The sequence below is a fragment of the Erpetoichthys calabaricus genome, chromosome 6 (genome assembly GCF_900747795.2).
Source record: "Erpetoichthys calabaricus chromosome 6, fErpCal1.3, whole genome shotgun sequence".
Lineage (NCBI taxonomy): Eukaryota > Metazoa > Chordata > Cladistia > Polypteriformes > Polypteridae > Erpetoichthys > Erpetoichthys calabaricus.
The window spans coordinates 122946407-122974207 of record NC_041399.2 but is presented as its reverse complement, the minus strand read 5'-3'; the positions used below and the strand labels follow the sequence as shown (position 1 = coordinate 122974207).

Below are 27801 nucleotides of genomic sequence, written 5' to 3'. Positions count from 1 at the left end.
TCACCCCGCCCATCACTACTCACAAGTTACTGAACGAGAAATCAGCAGACTAGCATGACGAATGGGGCGTAATGAGCGTCCTTCCCCTCTCCTCCTGCTTTTTCAAATGTTCATTTTTTCCCTGTGCTTAAAAATCATTAAAAAAGCGGCCTGATTATGCGGCGTATGGTACGCCGCGGGTTGGCTAGTAATATATAATTCACTGAAAGCTAAACATGTCTTTTAAATCTGGTCAATGATTTTTTTCCCCCAAGGGATTTTATTTGTTTTTCCTCTCCAACTGAGTTTAAAGAAGGCGGGGCGGTGGCAGAATCCCTTGCGCATCCTTCCATCTTAATTGTGATATTGCTCACAAAAAAAACATAACTTTAGGTGTTGTATTATAATTACTAAAGTAACCATAGCTTAAAGTAGCAGCATTAGCTGGACACCTCAGTAATTGTAGGCTATTCAATGGGAGCACACTAACAGGACAGGAATACTTTAGGTGACTGAAGTAAAGTATTGTGTGTATTTTATAATTAAGTAAAGCACAATATTCTCAAAAAATCCAGAGGTAAAATAACATAGTAGATATAAAACACTGCTCCTGTCTAACGGCTCCCATGAAAGATAATAAATTATTACAAAGAAATGAGGGAACTAATGTTGACAAACAATAAATATATCTAACCAGTAACAATAAGAATAACTGCAGTGAAAGTGCATAAAGAAATTAAGTACAGCGAGCAACCTGTATTAATGGAAACTTTACACATTCACAACTTGTGCACAGAGGCAAAAAAGAAGGCAAATTGACTTGACTGAGACCAAAAAAAGAAAAAAACAAACATTTTACGAGATCAATAGTGAAGTCCAAGCACAAATACCCTCAAATCCAAGATAATCAAATACATTTCTCAAGACCAAGACCTGACTTGAGCACTACAGCTCTAGTACCTACTACAATGAAATTTGTTCATATCAGAACATTTCACAAAAATATAATACCAAAAGGGTACACTAAGTGTGTATTTATAGTATATACAATATACTGTTATGTTACAATACTTTAATTCTTATAATGACTTTTCAGCCACCTTACGACTTCTGAGGAAAAGCTATAGCTAAACCAACTGGTGCAAGTTCTAATGGTCCTGCATCATTTCTCAGAAGAGAGGAGTAAGAAAAGAGACTTTCCAGGATGGCTGAGATCCTTAATCATAGCATCTGCCTTTCTAAGGCAGTGAGTGTTGTATATATCCTGAAGAGAAGACAGCTGGGCACTAGTAATATTTAAGATGAACAGGCTCCATACCAGGATATGATGCAGCCAGTGAGGATGGATAGAGAAATATGAGCTGCCCTCAGATGTCTGAGGAAGTAGAAGTGTCAGCAAAAGGTGCTCAATACACTACCCTTTGGAATGCCTTTGTTGAGAGTCAGCGTGGGGGATGTGATGCTGCCATTCCTTACAAGCTAATGTCTATTGGTGAGGAGGGTCTGCTGGTCAGCTTTAATGGTTAACAATATTAAATGCTGTACTGTAATCTGTAAACAGCAATCTGGCATAGAAGTTTGTATTATCGAGATGTACCAGGATGAGATGAAGTGCAAAGAATATGGCATCAGAAAATTCTGTTTTTAATTTAAAAGCAAGAATATGTTAAAAGACAAAACAAATTTTAACAGCCATAGCTTTTGTAAAATTATTTAATGATTTATTTTTGTTAACTTATAATAGGATGTGAATGCAGTTTACACTGTGAAAATGCATAGGTGCCTTCCTTATTCATACAAGTATTATAAATGTGTTAATAATAATATTAAGGGAATTTTAGGGTTCTAATACTCCTTGCTAACTGTCCAGTGATTTTATCTTAATAAGTACTTAACTTAAATAACTGAACTAGAAACACAAACAAGATAAAAGTAATAAAATTTGTGTGAGGTATTTACATTTTTATATACAGGTATACATTTAGGAGTAGTAGTATCAGCACTGTTAATACAGCCTTATAATTCCTAAAAAGCAGTCACCTGCAATACCCAGATGGTGTTCTCTTTTATGTTGTTTATTATATTTCTAGAATTAAATGCACTGGCTGTGCACTTCTGCATCCTTGAGTATAAGTTAGTCCAGTATGAGAAAATGTATGTGGCGTAAGAAGTGTAAATGTGATCTAAAAATACTAGTCTTTATAATCCTACAGTAGTTAAAGTGATCACCTTTGTTTTTTGTATGCAATAAAAATATTTGCACAAGGTAAAATAAATGATTCATCAGGATTAAATATTTTTGTTAAGTCACCCTTTCTATTCAAATTAAACTTGTAAAATGTATTGTTTTTAAAATGGATTAAAGTAATCCTATTAATTTTCGGACAAGATGATCTTCAATTATATTTTCAAGTTTAAGCATAAAAGAATAAGTAATAGAATCCACTAATTAAATATCACAATAAACCAATACTTCTTTAATCTCCTTCAGCAAGGCTTCTGGCAATGGAGTAAAAGAACAATGGTCCTGTTTTTTGAAGTCCTCATTGATGATCAACCCTTCTAAAAGGAAGGAAATTTGCTGCAAATCAAATAAAACAGTGGTGGGGTCCAAGGGTTTGCAATGTTGTCAAGTTATGTATTTTGCTGAGGGCAGCTTCTTCAGCCCTTGTATTGAAATAAGCTATACGATTTTTAGAGATGGTTTTCAAAAATGTATAAAACTCCTTATAATCGATTCCTGTGCATGACTCATGATCACCTGTGAAAATAAATACATATACACATACAATAATTCTGAGGTATGTTTTGATAGTAAAGTTCATCAGATCTTATTTTCAAGAAAGGAGAATTTGAAGGAAGTAGACAATAGGAAAATGTCTATAGCAAAATCTCCAGAACTGGGATAGAAGTAACACATTCTCCACAATTATAACACTTTTAAAACAGTCTGAAAAATAGGTGTTATGCTGTGGTAAAATTGACACCTTACACATCTTAATTATGTCTTTTAAAATAACTTAACATTATAGTCTTTTCACTTTTATTAGTTTAGAAAATCAAAAATTCTGGGACCAAATTGCAGGCATCTTTAGAACAATTTAATTGATCTTGATGAGACGTTGAAGATTTCTTAATTACATATTGCAAAAGAAATGAGATTTGTGGACTGTGTTTTGACATGTGCCCAATCCCATTTGAGATACCAGTAAGAGCATGTACTGGACAGGATGCCAAATTCACATGCAGGATAATTTTTTAGAACATTCTTTGGACTGGATACCAAAGAGACAGATAAACCACTTGTAGGCTGAAGATAACAGTAATGCAATCACACAGCAATAGCTCTCTAAGGCTACTTTTATTTCTTATTATACTATGGGGCTCTGCCCCCTGCTCGTTTCGCGTGCCCACCCCCAGGTTTGGTTTACCTGATATAAAATTTAAAGAGACTGTTATTTTCATGGGAATTGTTACATATGCATTATTTTCACTTTTACTTTAAAAAGTTTCTAAAAACAATATTTGGAATTAACTTTTCTTCAAGATCGCATTGAATTTTGATTCCGTGTTTGGACAAGGCAACGTACAGTATATCTGCCTGTGAGTGAATATCGTTTCTGTCTCTCTAATAAATAAAACGACGTTCTCGAATGTTCGTCCATGCTCTTTCTTCTTCGCTTTGTCATTGACTTGTCATCTAGAATGTATAAAATTAAGTCCTGATAAAATTTATAAGAACTGAGAGCGCAGGAAGTGCGTCTGACAAAAGCATTCTAACGACTGAGGTTAGATGACCGTGGTCTTGTTAGGAAATAGTTGTAAGTAGGACGTGACTTGAAAGAATCTCATGTTAAAAGTCTCCGTCTCATGGGACTTCATACCGCAACAACGTTTTTGGAATCTTTTAATTGTTGCTGGCAACACGAATTAGACGATCTACAAGTTTCCGACTTAAAGTTTAAATCCGAACAATATATTTGATCTCTTTTCGCTGTTCCGTTATTTCACCAAGTAATAATTTCCATTTGTTTGCAGTAATGTGATCTTTCCTATCCTTTTTTTGAGACTTTGGAATTTTCGTACTTCCATTATCTTTAACCTGTTCTGCATGTGTACCACGCCAACATTTTTGAATTCTTTACGACGTTCTACTTTGTCATCTACTCTTTGTCCTTTATTTCTGGACCCGGGCGTGGTTAAATCTCTTTCTTGTGGGATATATAATGCTGCTTACGTTGTGAAGGGGGGGAGGGGCAGGCACTGGTGAACGCACGCTAAGGAGCTGTGGTCGGATCAGCTGCTGTCTTGCTGCTGCTGGCGAGCTACGTGTTCTGCTTGTCGCGCTGTACATCGATCATTTAAACACCTGTACAGCAGCTGTCCTTTTGTCTCACTGCCTTGCCTCACGTGACGTCAAAGTGTCTTCCAGAAGATCACGTCTTGTCTCTCTCCCAAGATTTTTTTTTTTATAATAGTGAGATATTCAACAAAAATAAGCCAGCATGCAGAATCCATGTGTTAAAACTAAGCACATGATTCATTTGATATATCGTATATACTCCCGTATAAATCAGGTCTAGAAACCAGAAAAATCGATCATAAAATCAGACCCTGACTTATACGCCCATTCAAAAATGTGACACTTATTTAATTTTTACATCTTCTTCAAGACCTCAATCTCCCACCCGTTTTTCAGACACATCGAATTTTGTTGCAGCAGCACAGTTACAAATTTCTATCGGCACTTCAATGACTTTTAATTTAAAACCAGCTTCATATTTTCTTCTGATCGAATGCTTTATTGTAGATAAGGGATGCTCTTACGATAGCTTCAGAATAGTTCGGGCATTACCGTGTGGTCATGTAGGCACAATACATAGAAAAAAAAGGTAGTGTGCTCTGTGTTTACTCTCCGAGGTGGGCATTAGCATATCATAATCTCTGCATTCAACTTATACAACCAACATTATAAAATACCAGAAATTATACGATAAAAATCAAGCCCTGACTTATCCAAGGGAGAACTTAAGCGCAAGTATATATGGCAAATTCACCACTCATTTCTGGCATGAGTACTTTAATCAAATCATATTATAGTGTTTACAATACAGCCTACAATGAATAGTGTGAGTGCAAAGCTTGATGCTCTGGCATCCCAACTGAGATGGAGGCTGGTTCCGTACCAGGAAGGGAGACTGGAATGGAAGGACAGAGATGGACTGGCATCCCAACCGGGATGGAAGCTGGTTCCTTATCAGGAAGGGAGCCTGGAATGAAAGGACGTAGATGGTTGGTCTTTCTGACTGGGATGGGTGCTTGGACCTTCCTCAGAAAGGAGGCCTGTAAGAAAAGATGGCTGCTTCCTGGGGTCATGGTCTCTTCCAGTACACAAGACTGCAGTATACTACTAGTGGAACACCCATATGGATACCCACAGGGCAAGATGGGAATTGTAGTCATGTGGGACAGCCCTGTTGAGGCTCTTGGGTGCCACTAGAGGAAGCTGCAGAGGTTCACTGTCCCCTGACTCAGATGTGCTTCCAACATGCACTGCTGGGACACCTGAAGTACTACCGGGTCCAGCATAAAAAAAAGCAAGTTTTCCTGCATGAAGTCTCAAAGTCGTCTGATAAGACTACATGGGAGATATAGAAGGAGGAAAGAGGGTGTGACTTTGTTACATTTTCTAAAATGGAAGAATATGGATAATTGTGAAGGTATTGGCTTAAATAAAGCTCCTTGTATTTGAACCCGTGACTATGTTGTTTACAAGTGTTTGGGACTTAGTTGCACCACCTACTGGCGAGAATACGCATTTGTTTATGCACAGTTCTTTTTAAGATTCCAATAAATCATGTCACTCAGGTTGAAGGCTCAAATTAGCCACTCAATCAATACCTATTGATTCTTTTATTTTTTCAAGTATTTATGTTTTAGATTTATTGGGGTGCTTTGGATCATTGCCCTTTTTCATAGTCCCAATTTTCACTGTGCTTTAGCAATTAAACAGATGGTCCCACATTTTCTTCCCGACAACACTAGTGTGAAGAAGAGTTTCTAGTGGGCTCAAAAGTTTTGAGCTTCCCAGGTTCTTTGGTTTGAAAACCACCTCAAATCATCAACCTTCCCCCACCTTCCTTAATGTTTGATATAATGTTCTTTAGATGATATGCCACATTTTCTTTATTACTGGACATTAAGTGGAGAATGTAATTCTCTATCTGCTCCATAAGGCTTATTCTCACCTGGACAAAGCGGGGTAGCACTGTGAGGATAATGTTTTTGATTTATAGTACGCACTTTGGGCACCCTGGAGGTAGTAACAAATGAGAGATTAAAACAAAAATGAGTGCCATCATCAACATCACATCCTCTGTCATACTCACATTGAGTACTTTCAGATAATGAAATATTCAGCAAAAGTGGGTCAAAAGAAGCTACTGGGGCTCCTTTATACCAACAGTCTGCATAAATCCTCCCTGTGACTGTAACACCCAAGTCAGAACTTTTCTTTCTTTTTAATTTTCTTGATTTATAGTCGTTGAGTGTGTTCAGATCAAAGTATGTGTGTGTGTTTATTTATTTACTTATCTATCTACTTATGTATGTATTTATTTATAAAGCTTCTGTAAAAAGCCAAATTTACCCCTGGTGTAAAGTTCTACCTATCTAATTTCATCTGTGTTTTTGACTTGATGAGCAATGGTGGAATATTAGATATCTCCTGATATGTATAGCCATAATATTTAAAGATGGTATTGTCACTTTTATTATCATGTATAAGGTGAAGAGTAGAGAACAATGGATATGGCATTGTTATTAAAGGTAGGAATTGCTAAGGCCCTAATAATACAATATACTTACATATTTTGTCCTCAATAGTGTGATTGTTCTTATGTGTTGCAATATATTAAGTGCTGTGATTTAACTCTGAAATGTACTGTAAACTTATTTTATTATTGTTTAACTGAAGTTAAAGTTTAAATCATATCCTTATTCATAAAAAAATGTGTCAGCCTACTACACATGGGGAGAATGTGTAAATACCACACAGCTAATGACCAAGTACAGGATTCAAACTTGGGACACTGAATGTGTGAGGCAACTAACTGCAATGGAGACATCAGAAATTTTCAATTCAATTTTAAATATTCAAACTTGAATACATATTTAAATATACACAAAATTTAAGAAAGAATGTGACAGCTCTAGTTTGTAGTGCATCGACAGTGCTTGCTAACTGAACAATATTAAGCTCCTTCCTGATAAAAAAAAAAAAAAAAGAAATAAGCCCAGAAACTTAACTTCGTCAATTAATTTTTAATTTGAATTTTTGTATTTTATGTTCAAAAGGATTTTGATTAAACTACCTGTTTTTATTGACAGATCATGTAATATATTGTGCTGCCTTTAGCTAGCTGACAAGTCAATGTAGCAAACAGATTAATTGATCACTCTTGCAACAAGTTGCCTGTAAAAGATACCAAATTTTAAGATGCTTATGAAGCACAAAAATGCAGGAGAGTAAACAAGATGATTTTCTGATAACAACTGATTTTTTTTATTTTTGTTTATTCATTTTCCGTAAGTATGACAAAATCTATGTCCATAGATATGCTTCTGTTTTTTTTGGCTTTCCTGTTAGAACTAGCTTAAAACTTGCTCTTACATCTGAGTCTTTCATGGTTTGCAAATTCAATTTCATATAAACCTGGTTGGTTTGTTGAATGTTAACCCAATAAAAGTAAAACTTGTTTTCCCCCTAACTTTTGGTCTTGGGCCCAATTTGTCATGTGAAATCACACGTTAAAACAACAGATAATAAACAATTAAGACTTTTACATTTTAGGTTTTTATAGTAAAAAGGCACTTCTTAGTTAAAATACTATACATACTGTATAATCAATTCACCAATTTATATTTGGCAGGTGTCCAATATTTGTATAAGATTATATTCTATACACATGATTTTTTGTAATCCCAGAATTTATGCAAAAAATGGGGGAGCCTTTATATTTTTTTTGCTAATTGCATGATTGCTTGCATACATCCAACCATCAAATCATTTTATTGGCATACTTACCTGTGCTGGATGACAAATATGAATGAACATTCATAACACACCAAACAAACAAAACTACCATTTATTTAAAAATTTATTTAAATAAATATACTTAAGAGTATACTCTTTTTTTTACCTGGCAGTGCTCATGCCAGTTTTCCATTGAATCCTTCCACTCATTAATCTCATTCTGCACTGTTAATAGCTCCTCTTGAAGGAATTTCCACATGATTTTTATATTGCATCCATTTACCCAATTATGATTAATTGAGATGGTATCTTCCTGAAAAGAAGCACAAAAGACCATTCTTAACTTAGGCTCTACTCAAATATATTAAGCTGGCTCCAGCTCCCTTTCATTTACTGCTACTTTTCTGGGTTTGTCCATCTTAAGTGCAATTAAATTTAAGAAAGCATAAAATACCAGATATAAAAGTTGAACACAATTTTTCTGGGGAAAGAAAAGAAACAAGATTACCTGTATTTATAGTATCAGTGACTTGGGGACATCTTAGTTCCATTTGCTAATTGGTTTAAAGATAGAGGATATAGTTCAGAGCTAGCATTTTTTTAAAAAATTCATATCTTGGTAAGGGGTATTTTTTTTTTATTACAGTTTGTTTCTAAATCTCTTTATTTTTTACTTCTAATGGGTCCTACAGAGATATTTTTCTCTTAGTAGTACTCTTTTTTTCTGCATTTACAATTGCACACCCTGTGTGTTTAAGTCTAGTCCAAATTTGAAAAGTTAGGGGCTTGAGTGTTTAATCATCTGTAGATACACGCTAATAATGAGAATGTACACTGACTGAAGTAGAGGGACAGAAGCTTGCAGAACCTTTTTGTTGACAAGGGTATGGTCTTTACTTTGCTAAAATAACTGCGAAATTTTAATCTGCATTAGAACAATCTAGATTAGACCAGGCCATTCAGTCCAACAAAGCTCGCCAGTTCTATCCATTTATTTCTTCCAAAAAACATCAAGTCGAGTTTTGAAAGTCCCTAAAGTCTTACTGTCTACCACACTACTTGGTAGCTTATTCCAAGTGTCTAATGTTCTTTGTGTAAAGAAAAAACTTCCTAATGTTTGTGCGAAATTTACCCTTAACAAGTTTCCAACTGTGTCCCTGTGTTGTTGATATTATAAAATAACTGTCTCTATCTACTGTACTAATTCCCTTCATTATTTTAAACACTTAAATCATGTCACCTCTTAATCTTCTTTTGCTTAAAGTGGAAAGGCTCAGGTCTTTTAATCTTACATCATAATTCATTCCCTGTAACCCTGGAATCAGCCTAGTTGCTCTTCTCTGGACCTTTTCTAGTGCTGCTATGTCCTTTTTGGAGCCTGGACACCAAAACTGCACACAGTACTTCAGATGAGACCTCACCAGTGTGTTATAAAGCTTGAGCATAACCTCCTTGGATTTATACTCCACACATTGTGCTATATAACCTAACATTCTGTTTGTCTTCTTAATGGCTTCTGAATACTGGTGGGAAATCGATAGCTTAGAGTCCACTATGACTCCTAAATCGCTTTCATAAGGTGTACTCTTGATTTTCAGGCCATCCATTGTGTATTCAAACCTAACATTTTTACTTCCTTACTTGTCTAACACTTTACATTTACTGACATTGAATTTCATCTGCCACAAATCTGCCCAAGCCTGTATGCTATCCAAGTCCTTCCGTAATAATATCCATCCATCCATCCATTATCCAACCTGCTGAATCCGAACACAGGGTCACGGGGGTCCGCTGGAGCCAATCCCAACCAACACAGGGCACAAGGCAGGAACCAATCCCGGGCAGGGTGCCAACCCACCGCAGGACTGTAATAATATAACGGATTCCAAATTATCTGCTAATCCAATCATCTTGGTATCATCTGCAAACTTAACCAGCTTGTTACTTTTATATAAATGATTTAGATACGAATATATGTTAAACATTGTGGCGTCCTAGCACTGACCCCTGTGGAACACCACTCTTAACATCGACCAATTCCGATAAGGTTCCTCACACCATCACTCACTGCTTCCTGTGTCTGAGCCAATTCTGCACCCATCGAAAAAACAACACCCTGAACTCCCACTTCTTTTAGCTTGATGCCCAACCTCTCACGTGGAACCTTATCAAATGCTTTTTAAAAGTCAAGATAAATAATATCCTATGCTCCACTTTGATCATATCCTTTTGTTGCCTCCTCATAGAATTCCAGCATGTTAGTAAAACATGACTTCCCTCTTCTGAACCCATGCTGACTGTTCCAAAAATTCCTGTTCTTGCCAAGTGTTGCTCAATCTTATCCTTAATAATTCCTTCCATTAATTTTCCTGTGATGCATGTTAAGCTTACTGGTCTATAGTTGCTTGGATCTGCCCTGTCACCCTTTTTATATAATGGGATGATATTTGCCATTTTCCAGTCCTTTGGTGTCAAGCATTTATATATATATATATATACACTCGCTAACCTCCTTAAGAACTCAAGGGTAAATATTATCTGGTCCTGGTGATTTGTTTGATTTCAGCCTATTTAATCTGAGCAGTACTTCTCCCTCTACAATTTCCAAACCCCTCAGTACCTCCTTAGTAGACCCATTTTCCTCTGAGAGGTTATCCACTTTCTCACTTGTGAAGACCTCAGAAAAATGCAAGTTTAGGGAATCCACTATTTCACTGTCTGTATCTTTTAATTCCCCTTTACTATTTCTGATGCACTTCATCTCCTCCTTGACTGTTCTTTTACAACTAAAATACTGAAAGAATCTCTTAGGGCCTTCTTTCACCTTATCTGCTATATTCCCCTCCAACTGTCTTTTAGCCACCCTGATATCCTTCTTAATGGTTGCCCTCATGTTCTTATACACTCTATGATTCACTTTGCAATCATTAGTTGTCTTATATGCCTTATAAGGCAGTTTTTTCCTTTGCAGCTTCTTTTTTTAAATCTTTATTAATCCTCTGTGGACTTTTAAAAAATTTCCTATTAATTCCAAATTTAGGTATGTATCTGTCTTGCATTACATGTAAAACATTTTTGAACCTGTTCCACTGCTCCTCGACTGTCTCCACACTTAAACTTATCCCAGTCTATCTTCCTTAGACTGCTCAAAATTTCCCCTGCAAAAGCTCAACTTAAAAATTTTAGTCTTTGCATCTGCACTCTTACAAAATGCTGAGAATTGTATTATATTATGGTCACTTGACCCTAGTGGTTCAATCACCTCTACACCCTCAATTCTATCTTGATTATTACAAAATACTAAATCCAGAAAAGCTTCACTTGTGTTGGTGCTTTAACATACTGTGTCAAAAACAGTCACCTATTACTTCTAAAAACTCATACTCAAGTGCTCCTCCATCTGCAAGTTTATCCCAATTAATATATGGATAATTAAAAGTCCCCCATGACTATAATATCTCCCTGAAAACTCGCCTTTTTGATATTGCTAAACAGATGTGTGTTGAAATTACTGTCTGAATCAGGTGGTCTATAACACACTCCTAAAATAAGACCTCTTTCCCGAATGTTTTACAGGCAAAGCCACATGTCCTCACTAAGAATGGGCTCATTGTCCAACTGAAGAGGACTTACATTTAAATTCTGTTTGACATAAACAGCAACACCACCTCTTTTTCTGTTCTGTCTATCCTTCCTAAAAATGTGTATCCCTCTATATGTTACATTCATCCCCATCTTTGTTATTTAGCCAGGTTTCCATTACTGCTATAATATCATAATTATGGTCTGCTACATACAGCTCCAACTCACTTACCTTATTTTTGATACTTCTAGCATGAAGGCAAGCTATTTGTAATGTGTTGCTCCTTCTATATTTATATGTTGGGTCAGAATTGACGTTACTACACATTTTTATTTCTACACCATTGTTTGTGACTCCATGTATAGATCTAAACCTGGCCTGTCCTAAACTCCTTGCCCCCCCATTCCCTAGTTTCAACAATGTTCGACTAGCCTACTTATATGCCTCCCCAATACTTTGGTGCCCCTCTGGTTCAGATGTAACCTGTCACGGTGGAACAGGTCCAATCTTTCCCAAAAGGAGTCCCAGTGACCCACAAACCTATACCCTTCTACTCTGCACCAAGATTTGAGCTATGCGTTAAGCCTTCTAATCTCCTCAATCTTAACTGGACTGGTGCGTGGCACAGGCAGAACGTCAGAGAAAACTACCTTGACAGTTCTGCTCCTCAGCCTGGCACCTAACTCTTTGAATTTGGATTACAGAGCTGACAGATTACCCCTTATTTATGTCATTTGTTCCAACATGGACAATGACAACTGGATCCACTCCTGCTCTGGCCAACAGCCTATCCACCCTTCCAGGGAGGTCCCCCACCTGTGCACCTGGAAGGCAACATACTCTGCAAGATTCTCTATCTCTGCAGCACACCTGAGCATGAATCCCCATAATGACTGAGTCCACAACTATCACTATCTCTCTCTTGCAGGGAACTGGTTTTGAGGTGGCCCGTTGGGGTTCTTCATCCCTGCCTACCACCTCAGAATCATCAGAGACACCGTCCAACTCTACAAGGACCTGATAATGGTTTGACACTTCTAATTTTGGGGTTGATGTCCCCGGGCAGAGGCAAGCAGAAAATATATGTTGGGTTAATAAAAGGTTAAAATGTGATGTAGCAAGGGCAATGTCAGAGGCCTTCAGGCACAAGAAAAAAAAAAGCTACAAAAGGAGTGACACGCTAATGATTAAACTTAACTATTCAAATATAAACTGGGAAAGCCCACAAACATTAGGGAACATAATTAGCAATTAATTAAATTAATGAATGTTATAATTTAGTATATAGTTTTAAAAAGAGGAGAAGCCTTTATTAATTTGATATTTATAATGATAAAGATAGCATTCCAAAGTTGTTGGGCCACTAGTGAACATATTATAATTAGTTTAAAAGTATTTTGTCACTGTAAATCCTCAAAAAATAAAAACTATATTGATTGTCACCTGAAGATTTTAGGCCTATACAGAAAACTCTTAATGAAGTAAACTGGGATAAACAGATTAATTATACTGTAGGACATTTTGAAGAAAAATGTGATGTAATAAAAAATCTTTTAAAATATTTTAAACCAACACAATAAGAAATATGTATTGAATGACAGCTACACAACATTTAAGGAAAAAAAATGTTTGACAGTATTGCTTTAAAACAAAGGTCAAGAAAGAAAAAGGCATAACAAGGAAATAAGCTAGTGATAAAGAAAAAAAACCCAGATATTTTTACCAATGCAGAATGAATAAATATACTAGTAAATATATAAAACAACAACGCAATACTTAACAACTTTGAGATAAGAGAAGGCGCTACATTATAAGCATTTAAAGTGCCTAATAATAAACTACTACGTAAAAGCAGCATTTACCCTAAAGACTTGAAAAAGTAAATCATTATGTATGGTTTTATTACTCAGCATAATTACTGTGACCACTAATACAGTTATAATTTTTATGGAGTTTTCCTACACCAGTCAAATAAAATGTTTTGCTGTGATTGTGTAACTCCTGTTCTGTTGTTGATCTGATGCCTTTATCATTGGCAGAAAGACACCCATCAGACATTTTTAAAGAATAAGCCAGGGTACCTAAATTGGAGCTGTTGTATGGGACTGTCCTGAAAAATACACCACACTTGCCAATGTAGCGAACACATATGTACATAAGGTTTGTGAATGACTTGCAACTTGTAAGATCTGTATTTTTGTGCAGGATTTTATATAAATAAAGGCATAGCTGTAAACCCTAAACAAATTTCATTAATTTACCAATAAAAAAAAAATCAGAAATACAGAAACATAATAACAATTATACTGTAAGTCAGAGAAATAGCATTCATCATAAATACTGACAGTGAAATCTGTTCCATAAGGAGAAATTTAAGTTTCAAGGTTTCAGGAACACCAGGGAGTGGCAAATGGAATTTCTTTGAGAGATTATGTGTCTGCTAGTTATTCTATTTCAAGATGTGGCACTTTTCTTGTTACAAGTTATTCAAAAATAAGCAAAGTTAAAACTTATGACTACTGGTTAGCCACAGATTTTATAAAAAGGATTCAAATACTGTATATATGATATGTACACTTGTTAAAAAAAAAAAAAAAGAGTGAACCTTCTTTATTCAGGCATTAATGCCTCCTAAAATGTAACATTCATCTAAGTCAAAATAGTAAATCAGTATAATCAGATTAAAAAAGAGAAAACAAAGAAACACATTCTTTAAAGGATCTGTGTGCAAGTATATGAACGTTTGTGGGGGGGAAAAGAAGGAAACTGAAGTGAGGTGTGGATTTGAGGTGCCCTTCCCTGTATTAAAAAAGAGACATCCTCATTAAAACAGTTCAAACAACTTTAAAGGTAATGTTGTCAAAAGTAAAAAAGCAATTCTAAAGACCTGTATAAAACCTTGCTTAGACTCCATAAAAAACTTTTGCTTATGCAAGGTAGGCAAAATTGGTGTACACACAAAAAAAAATCAAATCAGATTTATAAGATTGTATGTACAACAGGTCCCTTATAAATATCAAATCAACTTAAAATATGCGTGTAGGCATGCATATTAGGCTATTTTCAATCACCTCCCACCAGTAGCTATGTATCGCTTTAAAAAAAAAGTGCTTTTTGAATATGCATGACCTAATCACCATATAAATTTGGCTTTCAAACAATGGGTGATCACAGAAAACAAAACTTTATTGAATTTAAACTTTAGGTATTACTTACATCTGGTTTTGGTGTAGTTTAAACACTGTTCAGTTGAGTCTTCACCCATTTGACCCTTGGCTCTGCCCTCACTCTCTTCTTCTTTTTGATCTCCAATGTCATCCTACAGACCACTATCCTATGCTGCCTAACTACACGTTCCTCTGCCACCACTTTGCAGACTTCAATCTCCTTCAGATTGACCCTCCTGCATAGGATATAATCTACCTATGTGCATCTTCCTCCACTCTATGTTCCTCTCTCTTCTTAAAATACGTATTCACCACAGCCATGTCCATCCTTTTTACAAAATCCACTATTATCTGACCTTCTTCATTACTCTCCTTGGCACTATACCTACCCATCACCTCCTCATCCCCTCTGTTCCCTGTATTAATGGGCCAAATAATCAACTAAAACTTAAAATGTACTTATAATTTCAATACAACAATATTTAAATATTACTTTTGCAAATGTGCGCAACTATTTAAATGAAAGCAGCTTTAAACTTTCACAGTCTTGTCAACATAATCGAAAAACTACTCCATTTGCATTATTTTTGTAGAAGAAGACTTTTTTTGTTCTTTATTTAATGAAGATAAGAAACATTTCAGTTCATACCAAATTGTGAACCTGATGATGCCATCCACTGGGAACAAAAATGACTTCCCCTGCTTCCTGTATGATTTCTATTGGCTGACAATTTGAGACATATTTCGGATATTTCATTTTATCTAGAAGCGTTAATGACGTCACATCATAGACTAGGTCACCATGGCAGTTACGCAGACAATCTTCTTGACCAGGAGGAAATAACAACCATCTCTTCCTCCCACAGACATTTGCAGACCAACTGTATGAATGGAACACATCTGCATGGAACGGAGTCCTGCATATTTAAATAAAAGAAATAAAATAAATAAAGTACAAATAAACAAAAAAAATGTGTAAAATGCCATTAAAAATGTAATACTGGAAAATATCAACCTATGAAAGGTGAAAATAACATAATGAAAATTTAATTAATGAATTGAATGAATCAGATAATATGATTCAAAAAGCTGATAAACCATTAAACAGCATATGATAAATTAGACTGCAGGATATTTACAATCTGATTCCTATCATGCAGTTTGAATATGTTCAGTTAGGTCCATAAATATTTGGACAGAGACAACTTTTTTCTAATTTTGGTTCTGTACATTACCACAATGAATTTTAAATGACACAACTCAGATGCAGTTGAACTGCAGACTTTCAGCTTTAATTCAGTGGGGTGAACAAAATGATTGCATAAAAATGTGAGGCAACTGAAGCATTTTTTTTTAACACAATCCCTTCATTTCCGGGGCTCAAAAGTAATTGGACAGTTGACTCAAAGGCTATTTCATGGGCAGGTGTGGGCAAGTCCGTCGTTATGTCATTATCAATTAAGCAGATAAAAGGCCTGGAGTTGATTTGAGGTGTGGTGCTTGCATGTGGAAGATTTTGCTGTGAACAGACAACATGCGGTCAAAGGAGCTCTCCATGCAGGTGAAAGAAGCCATCCTTAAGCTGCGAAAACAGAAAAATCCCATCCAAGAAATTGCTACAATATTACGAGTGGCAAAATCTATAGTTTGGTACATCCTGAGAAAGAAAGCAAGCACTGGTGAACTCAGCAACACAAAAAGTCCTGGATGTCCATGGAAGACAACAGTGGTGGATGATCGCAGAATCATTTCCATGGTGAAGAGAAACCCCTTCACAACAGCCAACCAAGTGAACAACACTCTCCAGGGGGTAGGCATATCGATATCCAAGTCTACCATAAAGAGAAGACTGCATGAAAGTAAATACAGAGGGTGCACTGCAAGGTGCAAGCCACTCATAAGCCTCAAGAATAGAAAGGCTAGATTGGACTTTGGTAAAGAACATATAAACAAGCCAGCACAGTTCTGGAAAAACATTCTTTGGACAGATGAAACCAAGATCAACCTCTACCAGAATGATGGCAAGAAAAAAGTATGGAGAAGGTGTGGAACATCTCATTATCCAAAGCATACCACATCATCTGTAAAACACGGTGGAGACAGTGTGATGGCTTGGGCGTGCATGGCTGCCAGTGGCACTGGGACACTAGTGTTTATTGATGATGTGACACAGGACAGAAGCAGCCGAATGAATTCTGAGGTGTTCAGAGACATACTGTCTGCTCAAATCCAGCTAAATGCAGTCAAATTGATTGGGCGGCGTTTCATGATACAGATGGACAATGACCCAAAACATACAGCCAAAGCAACCCAGGAGTTTATTAAAGCAAAGAAGTGGAAAATTCTTGAATGGCCAAGTCAGTCACCTGATTAAAACCCAATTGAGCATGCATTTCACTTGTTAAAGACTAAACTTCAGACAGAAAGGCCCACAAACAAACAGCGACTGAAAGCCGCTGCAGTAAAGGCCTGGCAGAGCATTAAAAAGGAGGAAACCCAGCATCTGGTGATGTCCATGAGTTCAAGACTTCAGGCTATCATTGCCAGCAAAGGGTTTTCAACCAAGTATTAGAAATGAACATTTTATTTCCAGTTATTTAATTTGTCCAATTACCTTTGAGCCCCTGAAATGAAGGGATTCTGTTCAAAAAATGCTTCAGTTGCCTCACATTTTTATGCAATCGTTTTGTTCACCCCACTGCATTAAAGCTGAAAGTCTGCACTTCAACTGCATCTGAGTTGTTTCATTTAAAATTCATTGTAGTAATGTACAGAACCAAAATTAGAAAAAAGTTGTCTCTGTCCAAATATTTATGGACCTAACTGTATCTAGTGTTGTATATATTTTTAAAGTAACAAAAGTTTAATTTCTGAATTTCAAAAACATGGTATGTTATGGTAAGTTATAACCATCTTAGGAGACATTTGCATACTTTTTTCACTGCAACCTTTTCTATTGATGTTTCTTGCAGATACCAGCATCACTCTACTGCCTAATTTGTTTTCAAATTAGTATTTCAAATGTCTTTATCTTATGAAACCCACCATTTCTGACAAGCAAAATCAGTGGGCAGCTTTTTAAAATTATTCCTTGACTCCTCCGATTTACCTGTCATTAGACCAAAAAAAAGTATAATAATATCTCAAAATTAAGGTTTGAGAAAGAATGATGATTTGAATGTTGCAAGTAGAACAAAAGCTAACATTCAAATTAGAAATGCACATCCAAAATAAACATTTTTTTAGAACAGATAGTTTGCACATACATGAATGCCTGATGGGTGTATAAATTTCTGCAGTGGCATGTGACACCATCAAAATGCAGCATCCCGTCTGGCTTTCAACCAAATGAGACAGGCACATGTCACTCATCTTTTCAGATCACTACATCTACATCCAGTAGTGGTACATATTTAGTTCAAATCCTTGATGCTTGCCAACAGAGTAGTCAATGGATCGGCACCTATATCAGTGGAAACACTTGTGAGGTCCTATGCTCCTTCTCGACCACTCAGGCCTTGTAATGAGCAGTGTCTGGTAATGCAACCTCAGTATGGCATCAAATCTCAGTCCAGACTTTTTTCATGTGTAGCTACAGCCTACCTCCATTCATAATGCAGACTCCCTCAATGTGTTTAAAAAGCATTTGCAGACTGTCTTGTTTAATGAATTTTGTCTAACTAATATTAGCTATTAGATTTTGTAACCTAGGAACTGTAACTAGCTTATTTCTTGTTATGAGCTCTTCACTTATGACAATCAATTTTGTAACTTGTCTTTTATTGCCTAACTAAAAAGATTACAATATGCAAGCTTTCGAGGCAACTCAGGCCCCTTCTTCAGGCAGCTTGCCTGAAGAAGGGGCCTGAGTTGCCTCGAAAGCTTGCATATTGTAATCTTTTTAGTTAGCCAATAAAAGGTGTCATTTTGCTTGGCTTTTCTCTACATTCATAATGGCTAACACGGTACAACACCCTAGTAACTTGTCTTGTAACACTTGTTGCCAAACAGTCCCCCGACCAATGTTCTGGGAAAGGGGAAGATAGGATAGCGCTTTGAGTACTGAGAAAAGCGCTATATAAATGTAATGAATTATTATTATTATTTATGATCAGTGAAAGTTAAATGAAATTTAAGAAAAGAACGAAGTCCTTTGACATTTTACACATATTTTCCTGCGATTTTCAGTTGCAGACTTCTTTTGCATAATCTTAGCGAGTCGGAGGCAAGTTCCTGTGCCCGTCAGTCATATAGTCTGATACACCCAGTGACTGAGATTTGATTTTTGTCTTAAGTTGTACGTGCAAGCTTGTGCACATGTGATAGCTAACTACCAAGGAGTGCTCATTTGGAAGTACAATATAATGCAGCAATGAGGAAAAAGGAACATGAAGGTTTTGAACCTGGAAAACAGAAGAGAGGCACATCTGCCTGATGTTGCATGTTTTACTTACCATGGTAGAATGGAAAAAAGGAAAAATAGGACAGATTGTGGCTTAACTCGAAATACATGTGAACTCTTTGCATGGGCACTGGCTCCATCAGGCAGCACATTATTTATTGGATATCGGAAAAAGGGGTGCTCTCTCAAAACTCTAGAAGTGTGAAACTGTTTTGGAAAGGCCTCAAGCAATCATCTAATTTGACATACACTGCAATTTTTGTCATGTACTCCTACATACTCTGGAGATGAGATCAGCAACTGCAGTGAATACCTTTGACATGACCTCTGACTAGATGTCTTATAATGTGACATCAGTCTAGGAGACAGATAGAATTAAACACAATAGATTGTTTGAAGAAATATTAACCTTTAAATGCATCTGGCTTTTTTTCCCCACCACTTTTTGATCAATAACATATTGGGTTTCCCTTGACAAATACACTGATTTAGAAAGATGCACTGGCATTTGATTATAACCTTTCCCTGTTATAAAGTTTGTCATCTCCATTGTTCTTTTATTTTTGTAGAGTTATTTAACAATGTGTATAAACCTACGATTCAGGCCATCTGTACTAAAATATTTTTTGAAATAACTTACAAAGCTTTATTTTTCTCCCCACTCTACTTCTTCCAAATTCCAGAGTCCAATGGAGCAAACTAAATTTTGTCTTTATTATAGTGTCATATTGGAAACATATGTGCATGGAGTAACTAAACATTAAAACACATTCTTACCATGAGCCTTTAGGTCCCATGTAAACAAATCGATAATCGTCAACTTCTATAGAATCCCAATATTCATTCAGCCAATCGGATTGAAAAAACACAGGAATTTTATATACAGTACGGCCTGGAAATTCTCTAAAATATAAAAAGAAGACAATCCTAAAAATCTAAGAAACAGAATTGAGCACTCAAAAGTATTTTCAGAAAAACTGTGTTAAAGGAATACTCCACCAGAATTGTATTTTTTATATTTTACTTACCTCATGTAGTTTGCAGTGGAAGATGAGAAAAATATTTAATCTCATGTATTCATGCAGAATGGAGAGAAAAAAGTTTATGACATTAACAGAAGGAAATAGTAACCAGATTTATATTAGAATTGAAACTATTTGGACTTAAACATGTAAATTGAAGCACAGGTTGTTATGTTTTAAATATTTCACACAATTATTCTTGTTCATTATATACTTCAAGCAGTACATCATTACATTTCTTATAAACTCCCTGAATTACTGTAGCTTACACAGGTTCAGACTATTTGTCATATCCTTCTGATTGCCCTGCCAACTCTGACAAATTGAGTATCTCTCTATTGCCCTGCCAATTCTGCCAGTATAAATATCTTTCCAGTCATTTCAGAATTGACTTGTCACAATCTGCAAACCACATAAGCTTGAAAAATTGCTATCTCCTAATATGTTTAAAAATTCTTATTTTATGATATTCTAGATGTTAAAGGTATATTTCCACCCAAAAATTTAAATTTTTATATGTTAAATTCCCCATGAACTTTGCAGTGGTGGCTGAGAAAAAAATGTAATCTCATGTTTTCATGGAGAACTGAGAGACAGAAGTTTATGACATAATAGGAGGCAATAGTTGTACAATGGCAAATGATGTGATAAATGCCCAAGTAAAAAAGAACAAAACATTGTCATGCTGCTTGTGTTGCATAAGCCATACATTTATTATCTAGTTGTATGCTCCTTCCCATGAGGCTTTAAGTTTCAACCATTTTTTTATAACTAACTGCAAGTCTCTGACTTCGACTGGGAGAATGTTTTTCTCACTCTTCCATGCAGAATTGTTTCATTTGTGGTCAAACCCGGGTCAGGGTTTCAATGACATTCAGATCTGGGGTTTGACTTAGGTTATTCCTGAACCCACCATTTCATTCTTTTCAGCCATTCCTACGTGAGTGTACCGGAATGTTTGGAGATGTTGTCTTGATGTAAGGTCCACTTTCAGTTGAGCTTCAATCTTCTGACAGATGGTCTTGCATTATCCTCAAACAGACACTACAATGAAAAATTAATAGTGGAGTCTATGAAGAAGTCATAGTGAGATACCCAGGCCCTGGTGCAGAAAAGGTGTCCCAAAACTTAATATTTCCACCACAATGCTGAGTTGTTCAAGGGCAAATGTTATTCTTGCCATGATGTTCTTTCTGAACAGCAAAGGTTTCCTTCTGGCACACATATCATATACATCTAATTTGTACAGCCTTTTCTTAATGGTAAACTTAAGCACTTTGATATCATTGGTGGCAAGTGCTACCTGTAGATAGATACTTTATTCATCCCAAGGGGAAATTTACATACTCCAGCAGCAGCATACTGATAAAGAAAATATTAAATTAAAAGAGTGATAACAATGCAGGTATACAGACAGACAATAACTTTGAATAATGTTAACGTTTACCCCCCTGGGTAGAACTGAAGAGTCGCATAGTTTGGGGGAGGAATGATCTCCTCAGTCTGTCAGTGGAACAGGACAGTGACAGCAGTCTGTCGCTGAAGCTGCTGTTCTGTCTGGTGATGACACTGTTTAGTGGATGCAGTGTATTCTCCATAATTCATAGAGCAACGGGCGCTGAGCAGGCTCCTCCCACGGATGTCAAACTGTTCAGCTCCATGCCTACAATATGCTTGTAGGCATACAAAATGTACAAAATGTAGGTCCTGCAATCAAATTTTGCGGATCTTAGAAACTTCTTTCAGTATCTTGCACTCTTGTCTTCAGCTGAAGTTGCTGACCTGGCACTTTGACAGGTGTTTGAAATCTTCTCCACTTGTACTGTACATAATCTTCTGGACATTGGAATGGATGATTTCCAATTGCCTCCAGGTCTTTTTAAATCACTTCCCAGGCATCAAACCCCTTCTTTCTGAAAGCCTCAGAGAACTCTTTCAATATAGGTATGGCGATAACACACCAACAACAAAGAGCAAACCAAAGTAAACATCTGAAGTTTAATAAGAGAGGGTCCTCCAAGATCCTCTATAATGAGAGGGTCTAATAATTTACACCCGATTCTAATTTTAGATGTTTGTGGTAGTGATACAAGTAGGGGTATACTTACATTTTCCACCTACAAAATCTGTATTTATGTTTTTTATAAATTACACAATGGATTACAAAATGTAAATGTAGCATCATGATTATCATATACTGTAATATCCTCTTTAACTACAAATAGTGTTTTAATTAAGATCACATCTTGGCATGTCCATGTATGTTAAAAGATAATTTTGGTATTTTTCTAGTTGAAGTTATTTCATCACAAACATGGTATATATACATTTCCATGCAAAAATGTTTTCTAAAGTTAAGCGTTTTCTATAAATTCTTAAAAATTCATACCTAAAACTATTATCATATTATGGAATCTTTGGGGCAAGGGATGGTTGGAAAAAAAGCCTAAAAACTTGTACAATAAGTCAATTTTTCAAACCAAGAAAGTTTTATGCATTAATTTGGTATTACACACACATTATAAAAAGCTTATATATGTCATTTTAAAACAATAAAACACCAACAATATGAGATTCAGTCATTTTAAAAGAAGACCAATTGTACACACTACATCAGCACTGGTCTCCCTTAGAAACACCCTTTAACTCCCAGAAGCGTGGCTTCCTCTTGAAAGACAAATTACAGTAAATTGTTGGTGCCATATACATGGCATCATGTTGATTTACTTATGCATTTATGTGAGAATTTCTTCCAGTAAGGACATTATTATCACACAAGTGAACAGAAAATGTATCCTTACCTTGAGGAAAATAGTAGCAGGAATATGGTTCGATCTAAGAAAACATGCCTTCTGTGTTTCTGATGCATGTTTATGATAACAAACGGGAACTAGAAAGAATCATTTTATCACATATGAAAGGTGTTTGCTAAGGGAGACAAGCTCTGTTGTAGTGTGTACAGCTGGTCTTCTTTTACAATGTCTGAATCTCATAATATTGTTTTGTTTTTGTTCAAAAATGACACATACAAGCTATTTTATAATGTGGGTGTAATACCAAAACACAGGTCAATGCTTATCAACTTTCTTGGTTTGAAAAATGGACTTAACTCTAAGTTTTTATGCATTTGTTTTCCAAGCACTCGTTGCCCCTTAGCTTCCATTATGAAATGCCAGGCCTGGCTATGTATTTCTTAAAATAAAAAAATTAAAGAAATTAACTTTAGGACACAATGTCATGTGGAAAATGCATATACTGTAACTATGTTTGTGAAGAAATAACTACACCATTGGGATTAATAAAGTATCTATCTATCTATCTATCTACCTTGAAAAATTTCAAACATCGAAAAAAAAGAAAAAAATCATTGGGTATACTTATTTTTTTACATTGGCCCCCAAACCCATTACTCTTGCAGCACCTGTGATAGCTAAAACACACCCACAAAAATGGTTTCCTAATTTCTGGTTAGATCATCCACCTCTGTGACCTTGTAACTATGGGTTTTTTAATTAATACAATGATCTCAGAGACACTAACTCAGTCCGACCAATACCTCTTGTACTTCCTCCTTTTCTGAGGATATGTCTATTTAGTTTTATTTAGCTTAGATGTTCCTTAAGATTCTTCTTCCATCACTTGATAAAGGGAGGGAGAGGGAGAGGGAGAAGGAGAGAGAGAGAGATACAGAGACCACCTATAGAAAATCTGGTTACGGAACCAACTATGTATAATACAGTATACCAAATATTTTTTCAACCTCCTGCACAAGCCTCAGATCATTCCTCAGCAGAGAAGTTACATTATACATCCAATGAGCCAGTTACAATTGGTAAAGTCTAGTATACTTGGATCCATCCCACCTCAATGGCACTGTACCCTACTCCCATGCTTCACCTGGGTCACTCAGCCATCATGTGGGCCCCTGTATGCTTCTTCTGGATGAGATTCTCTTAAATTTAATTGATACCATGATGAGAGGATTCTTTTTCTGGCCCTATCCTTTAAACAAATCTGACATGGATGTCTGTACTAGAAGAACATATTTCCAGACAACATAACGTTAAGGAATATTGTGACAAATAAGTCACAGTGTTGTATAGATCACTAATATGGTCATAAATGCATCTCAAATTCAAATTGTTAAGCACAATTTTACCCCACACAGAAAGTAGCATATTATATTTATGGTTCTTAACACACACCTTTGATAAAGTCACTAATTAATTACTGTTTACTAGAACATTTCTAGAAAAAAATTAGCAGAGTCTTCAGAAAGGCAGTCTGAATACAGTATAGACTTTATTGCACAGCATTGGAAACAATTGCAGAACATATAAAGACATCTCAGTTCATGAAATGAACCCAGTGGTTTGGGTGTGGATTATTTTTATTTCAGTTCTAATAACAAAACATCCCCATTTCGTACATATTTCTCGTCATCCACTTTACATGTTATCTTCATAATAATGACCTAGTGCTGTACCTGTTTTCATAACAATTACCTTGTCTTGTAAACTCCTTTCCCCTAATAATCACCAATCTTTTCATAACAATCATTAGGACTTGAAGGTCGTGTTTGCCATCTGATCCAGAGATGATAACCATCTGATCATGTTTTACATTTCTCACATTTTCACATTCCTAATCTTGATCTAATACAAATTGGAGGCCTTTTAATCAGTCATCATCATTACGTTGGAACCAGGATGACCCACATATGAGAAACTGAACTGTTCAATTAATAATTACTTGTTGCACCAGCAGCCAGTAAGACTAAAATCATGGGCAGCTGTGCTGGTAAGTGCAGCATGCAGCTTCACTGATAAGGGCTGAGCTGCTGAAGCTGAATGCAAACGGTTGTTTTGATAGTCAACTCTTAAACTCCTATATAGCTCAATCTTAGCTAACACAATGCAGCTTGCTTTCAACTTGATCATCTAGAATATGCATAAACCTTAAAATATAAAATTAAAAGCCATTTAAAAAAATGTTAATAATGTAATAAGTTTAAAGTGTTTATGCACTAGCATGCAAGTTTACTAAGTTTTCTTTAAGTTTAAGGGCCTTTAGTGTTTGCAGACATTTGTTTGGTCTTTAGTCAGCCAGAAGGCCCAGCAGTGCTGTCATGTCCTGAAACAAAAGCTTGTTCACTTAGTTTCCTAAAAAACACAACATCCTTGGTTCAAAGAAAACAAGGAAAGTGAAAAGTAAGCAGGCCACATTAAAAACAAAAGCAGCGGCCTGTAAAAAATTGTGCCTGTCTAAGGCACTTAAAAAGATGTCAAGCAACTCCTTTAAATAGTCAATAGTCCTAAAACCAATAACAAGACATATTGATCCTTAATTTAAACCTCAACATTAAATCACTTCATATAAAAAATAAGCATTATAAATTGAAACTGAAAAACATAAAACTCTTAAAAAAACATTTTTCAGCTGAGATGTTTGGATCTAAACTAAATGCAGAAGGTGCAACCAGTCATACATGTAATATTAGTTTTTGCTAACAAAACCGAAATTTAAATTGCTTACCTATGCATATGCCAGTCTTTTAAATACAAGCATCCCCGAGAAGATGAATATCCATTCTGGATGTATTCTTCCCAATAGGAAAGATAATCTTTTAGAGGAACAGTCTGCTTTGGATTGGCATTGTATTCTTTTATGTTGCAGTCTGCCACTGGGACCAGTGCATTTCCTAATATATAAAAAAACAAGGAAAATACTAATTACTTATAGAAAGATGTATAAATATTTTATCTCTCCTTTAAACTCAAATAATTCAATACAAGTTATTGTTCATATAGGCTCTGACATCCCCACAACCCTGTTCATGACTAGGCGGGTTAGAAAATGAAATTACATGACCACCACTGTCAAGAACATCCTTTTATCGATATTGCTAAGGGGTGTAGCAACATCAGGGTCTGCTAGTGGGAGTTTCCACCTGGTGTTCTTAAACAAACACAGGACTGCCCCAAAAGGTATGGTGTTTAAAGTTATCGATCTGCAAAGATAGTAAACTGAACACTCATCTAGCAAGAAGAAAATTCAGTAAAAATGAGAGAGAGAATGTGAGAAAGACAGATCTTTGGTGAGCTTCTGTGGCAAGTATGTGGGTGGCTCCATGCACCCCGCTGACTATGGTTCAAGAACCTTTATAAGCAAGCATCCAAATGTGGCAGGGTTTGTTTCACTTCTTTTTTTTCTACTTTGCATTCTCCCTTTTATGTGCCCTTGCTGTGAATAATTTAATTAATAAAAGATCCCTATTTTTCATAGAATAATACCCAGAAGGCAAAACTAAAAAATATGGAACTTTTATTAGCCAAAATATTCGCAGGAACCTTATACAGTACTTAGAATAATACCCAGAAGGCAAAAGTACTGTATAAGGTTCCTGCGCATATTTTGGCTAATAAGAGTTCCATGTTGTATAAGGTTCCTGCGAATATTTTGGCTAATAAGAGTTCCATATTTTTTAGTTTTGCCTTCTGGGTATTGTTCTCAGTATAGAGGGATGCCATGTGGGACCTTATCTATCACAATATAAGTCAGGAAATAAAACATTTACAAAAAATGATCTGCTGAAGAATATATATTTTACTAAAACCAAATATAGAAAATATATTCAAAATTAAACTTATGTGGTGTTACAGGTCTCACCTCAAATGAAGAGTCAGACCTCTAGATGAAAATCATACAGTCAAACCTTAAACTGTTCATAATATTTAGTATCATATGACAATGCATTAGAAATGAAATCTAAAATCTTTAGATTATCTGCTTCACCGCACTCAAAAGTGATTCAAAAACTTTACATCAATAACGCTGAGCCTATCCCGGCACCACCGTGGACAAGGCATAACCAACAAGATTACAGACAAGCATGTGGTGTATATCCCTGAAACTACACAATTTATTCTAAGTGAAATATAATAACTTCACTGAACTAAGCCCGAGATAGACAAGTGCAAGGCTCGTTACCAAAATCTTGCAGCAGCCGCGGAAAGCTGGGTTTACCATCTTGCGTTACCCAGTTATTCCTGCAGTTCCAATCCTCGGTAAACCTCCTAGAGAAGACACATGGCTGATTGGGAATTAAGTAGTTCTCTAAAAAGCACGAGTAACTGAAATCGGGTTCGTCAATATAGTCTACATGTTGCAGACGGCCGGGCCTCTCACAAGACGTAAGGCTGTTTAAGTTGCGACACAAAAAAAATGTTCGTTTATCCATAACAATATATAAGATGTGAACCGTCGTAGAAAGTCATGAAAATAATCGCAGTATATAAAGATTATGATTAAGTTTGCTTCCTTGTAAAGTTATTATAACTAGGTAATATTATTTGTATACTTAGCTTTTGGTAGAGCCACGCTCATTTGAATTGCGTATAGGTGTCTGTAAATGTCATATCAAAATATACTAAACAAAAAAAACTGTTTTAATGGAAACAAACAACTACGGCTTGGTTTTAATTACATCATTGTGATCGTTGCATTTCGTGCATATGTTTATATTTTGTATGAGAATTTATTTCAGTAAAAAACAAGTGCCTGACGTGCTTGCATTATCCCGTCAACAACGAAGGGGACCTAAAGGCACGTTG

General features: G+C 35.9%; 1 protein-coding gene across 1 annotated transcript; it reads right to left on the bottom strand.

Annotated features, from left to right (window-relative positions):
- Window positions 1-1678: 1678 nt before the first annotated feature.
- Window positions 1679-27801, bottom strand: jmjd4 (jumonji domain containing 4). The gene is given in 8 exon segments (XM_051928896.1): window positions 1679-2004; window positions 2311-2578; window positions 2580-2729; window positions 8169-8327; window positions 15414-15681; window positions 19944-20069; window positions 25724-25889; window positions 27179-27801. Coding segments are annotated over 7 exon segments (1269 nt in total). The 5' UTR covers window positions 27429-27801; the 3' UTR covers window positions 1679-2004; window positions 2311-2428.